The sequence below is a fragment of the Trichechus manatus genome, unplaced genomic scaffold, assembly GCF_000243295.1.
Source record: "Trichechus manatus latirostris isolate Lorelei unplaced genomic scaffold, TriManLat1.0 scaffold00102, whole genome shotgun sequence".
Lineage (NCBI taxonomy): Eukaryota > Metazoa > Chordata > Mammalia > Sirenia > Trichechidae > Trichechus > Trichechus manatus.
Window position 1 is genome coordinate 9,454,783 of NW_004444038.1, and position 8,094 is coordinate 9,462,876.

The 8,094-nt window shown below is 35.8% G+C and overlaps 1 protein-coding gene across 3 annotated transcripts in view; it reads right to left on the minus strand.

The window, feature by feature from the left end:
• The window catches only part of TUBGCP3 (tubulin gamma complex component 3), a 109,857-nt gene that overhangs the window by 52,669 nt on the left and 49,094 nt on the right, over positions 1-8,094 (minus strand). For all 3 annotated transcript variants that reach the window (XM_023737408.1, XM_023737410.1, XM_004382947.2), the window contains 2 exons: positions 1,778-1,888; positions 1,346-1,454 (listed from right to left, as the gene is read on the minus strand). In XM_023737408.1, the coding sequence (XP_023593176.1) occupies positions 1,346-1,454; positions 1,778-1,888 (220 nt within the window). The remainder of the gene's footprint in view (positions 1-1,345; positions 1,455-1,777; positions 1,889-8,094) is intronic.

The window sequence follows — 8,094 nt, forward strand, 5'->3', positions numbered from 1 at the left end:
AATTGGAGCTATTTCTACACCATCCGTTTCCACTTCAAGCAGGTGCTTCCCAAGTCTCTATATTCAGCCCTAACCTTTATCTAGAGTTTCAATACAGCATTTCCTTGTAATCTACACTAATATGTCCTATTAGCTATTTAAAATCAAATTGCTCCAAACTGAAAATCTTCTCTCCCAACCCGATCTTATTCCTAAATTGCCTGCTCCCCTTTGAGTTGTAAGCTCAAAGCTTTAGTATCATCTTTGACTCTTCTCTCTCTTCTGCTCCCTTGTCCATAGAGCCGTGAAGTTCTGTGAAATACCATCTTTCTCAACACTCTCCATTCCACCACCATCCATTACTAAGACAGCATCCAATAACATACTAATGTAGCGACCAAGTTCTGCTCTCTCCCTAATTTATTATATTATTTTATCAAGAAGAAAGTAATTTAGTGAAGCAGTTCTGATCAAAACTTGTTTTCCTGTATTTTCACTATGATCTTCAAAAGAGTCATTCCCACTACTTCATATTCACGTTTTTCTTCATGCTGTTCCCACTTCCTGGTCAAATTCTACCCATTCTTCAAGGGTCAGTTCAGTTATTACCTCTTCCTTAAAGCTTTCCAGGTTGCCCTTGTCTGAAAATACCTACAGCACCTTATCTATATATCTCATTTTATTTATCACTTTCTGCCTTTTATTATTTATTATTGTATTGTATTGAATCTTATCTCCCTTATCATACTATAAGCTCATTGAAGGCAAAGTCCATGGTGAATTCGTATTATCTCCCCAAATACCTACCCCAATGTCCTATGCAGAGTAAGCTTCCCGAAGAATCAAAGTGCTAGTATAAACAGCAAATATAATTACGACTGGAAAGCTATCAAATAAGTCGGCCATACACAAAACACCATAATATTACTGAAGTTGTGGCAGGAAGCAAATGGGAAAAATAGAAGGGAACAAGGGAAGAATGAGGGAAAACCAGAGAGCTTCTAAGGCAGGCAACAATTTAACACGGCATTCTGAACACAATTAACACTTGCTAAATCTTTGCTGATCTCTGAATGAGCCTTTACATCCCAAAGCATGGCTACCACTAGCAAAATTTTTTCCTTTACTTTCCTATTTTGGCATACTAACTATAAAAAAGTAACACAAACAACTAAAAAAGGCAAAACAGCTACAATTCTTCCAATACTTACTGTTTTATTCTGTATAAAAAAAGAATTAAAACATTTTCATAGTAACACGTATTTTATGTATATTATACTCTGTACCAAGATGACAATTCAGATAATCTGTCAGCACAGTGCAACAAAAATATAACTTGAGAACTCTACTATCACCATTATCATACCATCTTTGGGCGACTCTGCAGATCTTGTGGCGGCTATCATCTTTGCAGCTGGTGTTTGATCGTGACAAAGCTGGTGCAAGAAATTTATTGATTTTCCTATCAGAAGGACCTGAACAAAGGAAACAGTCCATGGTTACCTTCATACAAACTTAAAACGACAAGTCCTACAAGTATTACAGATATTCATAAGCTATACATTGGCTATTGATTAAAAATTCAATAACAAAAGCATTTGGTTTTAGTATCAAATGAATTCTCGGAATACAACAAAAGCGTATTAATCTGCTACCATATTCAATTAATATAAATTTCACATCAAGAGTGTTAAAAAATATTAAAATGCTACAAAATTTTGTTTAGAGTTTAATCACAAATATCAGGTATACATAGAATTAGAACATCAAAATCATAAAAACAATTCTTCAGCCTTACCTTTCTAGACTGATCCATTGTAATAAATGAAGGGATCATGGATTTCCTTAAAGTGTACTTGTCGTGCCACAGTCTATCTGTTTTAACTGTGGGATCCGATGCTACAAAAAACTGAAAGAAAAAGGGCATTAAAACATTAAAAAGTGATATTTATGGCAAAATTATTAGCTAACCAGTAGCACCAAAGAACAAGTTACTCTAGAAAGTCAAGTCCTCCAGGTACAGGGAGAATTATCCATTTATACAATACTTGCTTTAAAAAGTATTTTGGGTAAAAATCTCTCTAAACTGAATAACGTATTTCCCAGACTTTTAAAACCAAAGTGTAATAAAAACAACTAAATCTTCTTCTTGAAGACGTGTGATCCTCCTTATGAATACCAATTATAGGCCTCGATGTATAACACTAATGATCTAAGCATCAGAATCTAAGAGCTTACTAATAAGGGTGAAGTTCTTTTCTATCTTAGTAAAGCCACTCAAACCGCGAGAGCTTTTTGAGGTACTTTCTGTTGTTCTGCTTGCTGTCTTCGTGTTTAGCTTTAAAACTTCATTCATAATCTCAAAAATAAAAAAAATAATAATCTTTCCATTTTTTGACCTCATGTTCAACTCTCTATAACTAATACTATCTCTGTGATATGAGAGTAAAATAATAAAAATAAAAAAGTTACCATAAAACTAATGGCTTGAAGAGAGGTCAACATTATGATTACCCTATATTTAAATTCACTACCTGAAAATCTGTTTATGGAACCATAAGCAACAACCCATTCATTTAGTTATACAGCATATCATCCTACATGACTCTATTAGCATTACAATAAAATAGTCCTCTTCACCATATTCATAACAGAAAACAACCTTAAATGTAAAATACTAACCAAATTTATAAAAACTTATTTTATAATCAACTAGCTCCCTACATACCTGGTCAGCAGGTAAATAGTTTACAGGATAGTCTAAAGGGTGCCAGAAGGCTTTGCCTTCCACATTATTTCCCCAAGGACAATTCAAAGTTATCACGCTTCTCATAGCTGATATAAAGTGTAACAATTTTCCATTTCCAAGACTCCCCAAAGAAAGACGATGCTTAAGTTCCTATCTCTAGGAAGCCTCCATAAAAATATAAAATACAGTGTAAGGGGAAAAACAGCCAATATGTCCCCTCTGTCATTTCCCATTAGTCTAGTGATTTAAGTGTCAGGGACACACAGAATCTAGTGCTGAGGTGAGGTGAAGACACAGGCAAGAGAAATCTGGCAATGCCAAGTCCCTAGGGTTTGTAACAATGGGATAGGCATTTATGGCAATGTGGCAATAAACTTGATCACAGTTATGCCTAGGAATGACACTAAAAGCTGTTTTACCAAAACATATGACATGTGAACAAATCTTAAAAAAAAAAAAAAAAACTTCTACAACTTAACAACAAAAGACAAACAGCTTAATCAAAAAATAATCAAAACATAAGCAAAAGACTTGAATAGACATTTCACCAAAGAGGGTACCCAAATGGCCAACAAATACACGAGACGTTCAATGTCATTAGCCATTAGGGAGACGCAAATCAAAACCACAATGAGGTACCACCTCACCCCATTAGAATGGAAATGACAAAAAAAAAATGGAAAACAACAAGTGTTGGTGAGGTTGTGGAGAAACTGGAATGCTCGTCCATTGCTGCTGGGTCCTGTATATAATCAAGCAAATACCTACATAAACCTATATATATGTACATTTTTTATATATTAGCCATTACTAATATATTCTGTAGGGAACAAGACTTGAGTAGACTCATTTATCCACTCAACAAAATGTATTAAGTACCTTCCATGCTGAAGGCACTGAGTTGGGTACCTGAGGAATAATAAAAATTTATCTAACATGGAAACTACTCTCAAGGATCTTACAAGGTAAATGAGGTAAATGCATGAATAACTGCAATAAGATGAAGGAAGACATGAGTCATAAAAGGCTAAACAAGGGAAACTTAATTCCAAATAAGAGCAGTCACTTATTCATTCGTTCAAATAGATAATTTACTTAGTGCCTATAATATGCCAAGTATTATTCTAGGTACTGGGATACAACAGTGAACAATTCAGAAACAGTCCCTACCCTCGTGAAAGTCCTATTCAAGTGCAGAGAACAACCACACATTTATGGTCAAGCGATCTTCGACAAGACTGCTAAGTCTATTCAACAGGAAGAGTCTCTTTAATAAATGTGCTGGGAAAACTGGATTTCTACAGCAGAAGAATGAATCAGAATCCATGCCTCACATCATGTACAAAAACCAATTTAAAATGGATCAAGCACCTAAACGTGAAAACTAAAAATATAAAATTCTTAGAAGAAAACTGTAGGACCTAGTTTTTAACGTTGTATTATCAGATAGGATAACAAAAGCACAAGCAGCAAAAAAAAAAAACAGATTAATTGGGTTCTCATAAAAATTAAATACTTTTGGTTCATCAAAGAACTTTATCAACAAAGTAAAGAGACAACCTACAGATTGGGAAATAATTTTTTGGAACCATATATCCAATAAGGCTCTAATACCCAAAATGTATTTTAAAAAAAACTTCTACAACTTAACAACAAAAAGACAAACAACTCAATCAAAAAACAAGCAAAAGACTGGAACAGACATTTCACCAAAGAGGACACCCAAATGGCCAACAAATACATGAGAAGATGTTCAATGTCATTAGCCATCAGGGAGACGCACATCAAAACCACAATGAGGTACCACCTCACCCCATTAGAATGGAAATAACCAAAAAAATGGAAAACAACAAGTGCTGGTGAGGTTGTGGAGAAACTGGAACGCTCATCCACTGCTGCTGGGAATGTAAAATAGTACAGCTACTGTGGAAAAGAGTCTGGAGGTTCCTCAAAAAGTTGAACATAGAACTAGAACTATCACACAACCCAGCAATCCCAATCCTAGGTATACACCCAGAAGTGAAGGCAGGAACGAAAACAGAAATCTGTAAACCAATGTTCATCACAACAATTCCCCCAATAGTCAAAAGGTGGAAACAACTGAAATGTCCATCAACAGATGAATGGATAAACAAAACGTAGTATATACACACAATGGAATACAACTGTGCCATAAAGAGAAATGAAGTTCTGATGGATGCCAAAACAAGGATAGATGTTGAACATCCATGCTAAGCGATTTAAGTCGATCGCAAAAGGACAAATATTATATGATCTCACTTATACAAAATAAGCAAATATATAGAAATCAAAGATTATTAGTGGTTATCAGGGACACGAGAGAGGAGGAAAGGGGAGATTTTGCTTAGGGCAGACTCAGTTTATCTTAATGGTGGTAAATGATTTGGAAAAGGATAGCGAGAATGGTTGCACAACTTGAAAAATGTAATCAAGGTCACTGAATTATACATGTAGAAACTGTTGAGATGGCATATGTTTTGTTACCTGTATTTTCACCACAATTAAAAAAAAGTGTAGAGAGAGAGAAGTACATAAAGAAATACAGATATAATATAAGGCACTGAGCACTACCTGGTAATAAAGAAAAGGAAAGCAGGGTAGAGATAATAAACAGAGAGTAGAGAGACAGCACTTTAGATTGGGGGTATTCATCTCAAGGGTTCTGTAAGTGTGTGTACGCGCGGGCGCGGGTGTTATGTATACCTTGCCTAACGCTAATGACATCAGGGTCTTATATTTAATCCTTGTTAGCAATGCTAAAAGCTGTCAATTATGTACACCAATCTCCTTTATAAACACGCATATGAATAAATGTAAAAAATTTTATGACCATAGGGAAAAGCCCGCTATCTTTGTTTTCAACTAAAATTTCTTACCTTCAGGTTTCAATTTAAATTATTAAAGCACTAATTGATCTTTGCATTTTAGACTTTTTGATTTATATTTCCCTTCTAATTGTAAACATATACCTAATTAACTGTGTTGAGAGATAAACAGAACTACTATAATGAGGTTATCATCATTTTAACATATAGTTATATTATCTCTGATTGAAATTTAAGAACTTCATTAAGCCCACCATGAATAATCCAAATCTAACTATGCTATGGTTGTTCTACAGCTTGCCATTGAATATGCTAGATTAATTCCATATAAATTATATTTATCTGCTATTCACTTAAACAGAAGAGCTAGTTTTTATAAGCAACACACTAATTCACCCTGATATGTAGAGTATAGCTGGATTTTTATCAGTATGAACAGTAAGAAAATTTAATTTAAAAAAGACAAAATCTCAGACAATTCAGCCATCTTTGTAAGTTACAAAAGCATTATTTCATTTAAGGGCAAAGTGGCATGTAATTACTCTACTAGCAAACATTCAGTAGCAAACACAAAGAGGCATAGATATATTTGAGATTATAACTAATCCTATGAAAAATATATAGTTACAGAGGGGGAAAAAAATCAAGGTCAGAATATAATTGCAATATGCTTTTATTTTACTGATGCATTTTTTTCCACTCAAGGTTCTCTAATTTTCACCATTATGTCAAACACAGAAACAACTGAGAAAAAAACAAATATAATTGTACTATGATTTCTCAGTAACTGTTGGACAAATGCCAAGGCATTTAAAAACAGAAATAAAAAGGGTAATTTTCTTAGCAAGCAACTTAGTTTCTAAGAATCAGATCCATTAATACAGACCATAAAAGATCCCAACTTCAACCTGTCAGTCACACAGGTGACTACTAAGGAAAGATTTCCCCTAAGGCCACACCCTAAGGAAATAAAAGGGCACCTGGACAAGGGGGACGGGTGAGCTGGTCAGCTGATTTGTATGATAAAAGATAACTTACAAGGTAAACATATAAATTACAATGCATGGGGGGTGGATATAAAATAGCAAAAGGGTAAGATATTTGTAAATGGTGGACTTTTAAATTTAAATAATTCTTAGCAAAAATTGAAGAGAACAAAATAACAAGAGAGATGAACAGATCCACAGAGACATTCCAAACAGAGGATACAGCATCACTGACCTTCAAATTAAAGATGCAGATTTTTAGGGTATTATTAGAGTGTTTAAGTAAACATTTAAAGCAAGTCTAAAATTTTCTAATTTTGAAAGCAAGAGAGTTTTAAATTTTCCTCTTTTCCCCCATCCTTTATAACTCTGCCAAGTTTACGCTATAGAAAAAAAACCAGAACAAAAACTTAACCCTGTGTTATCACATTCTTAACTTTAAAATACTGGCATAATTTGTTTACCTCACTCAGTTTATAGGTCAGAGCCATGATTTCTGCAAACAGGCAAAATGATAGGGGTTCCCAGGTGCTGCTGTTGTTGGTTGTCCACAAGTCAATCCCGACTCACGGCGACACCATATGTTACAAAGTAGAAAAATGCTCCGCAGGGTTTTTTAGTTGTAATTTTTTTTTTGTTTTAACTAGGATTTACTGAGTGTTTTGAGAGATAACATATGGGGAGGTACCAAAGCATGTACCCCCGCTTAGATATCCAGGCTTCAGTAAGCAGGAAAATAAAAATTAGCTTGCATTATTGAGTACTTACAGTGGATCTAAGACTGTGTCAGGTTTCTGCATGTTACATATCACTGAATCAGCATTGTTATTTCAACTATTAAGTGAAGAACCGACCCACAGAGACATCAGGTCTGTGTGTCCCCGCCTGAGTGTTCTTCCGTCGGCTTTACCTCGCCCTCATCAGTCTCAGGACAACGGTCTACCAGGCAAGCTTCTAACAATGGCTTTATTTGACATTGTATTTTCGGATGCCAGTTCCGCCTACAACCTTTTTAGAGAGTTCTCCCCGACCCCTACTGAGAGGTGGCCAGGTCACGTGTCCCCATGTCACCTCAGCCCCCCTCTTCAAATGACCGGGCCAGGTGTGCATATCTGCCCGGAGAAGAACCTTCTGTGGCCTGGCTTCAGAAAAATAATCTGAGCTAGCCAGACTGCTTTCCTGGATCTTAGCTGTAATCTTAACAGAAGCAGATCTCCACCAGGCCTATCTTCAGTGTAGCCACTGGGTGGGTTTTTAGCAGTCAAGCGTTATTAATCGTAACAAATAAGAAAATTTAGTTTTCTTTTATAGTAGTTCTTTTTAAAAGCCAAAAAATATTTAGAAACTTCCCCAAAATTTAAAAAGTACTTTCTGTACCAACAAACTCAGTAACCGTGTGCTGTGGGGTCGACCCCAACTCATGGCGAACCCGCGTGTCAGAGCAGAGCCGTCCTCCTGCGTGTCAGAGCAGGGCCGTCCTCCCGCGTGTCAGAGCAGGGCCGTCCTCCCGCGTGTCAGAGCAGGGCCGTCCTCC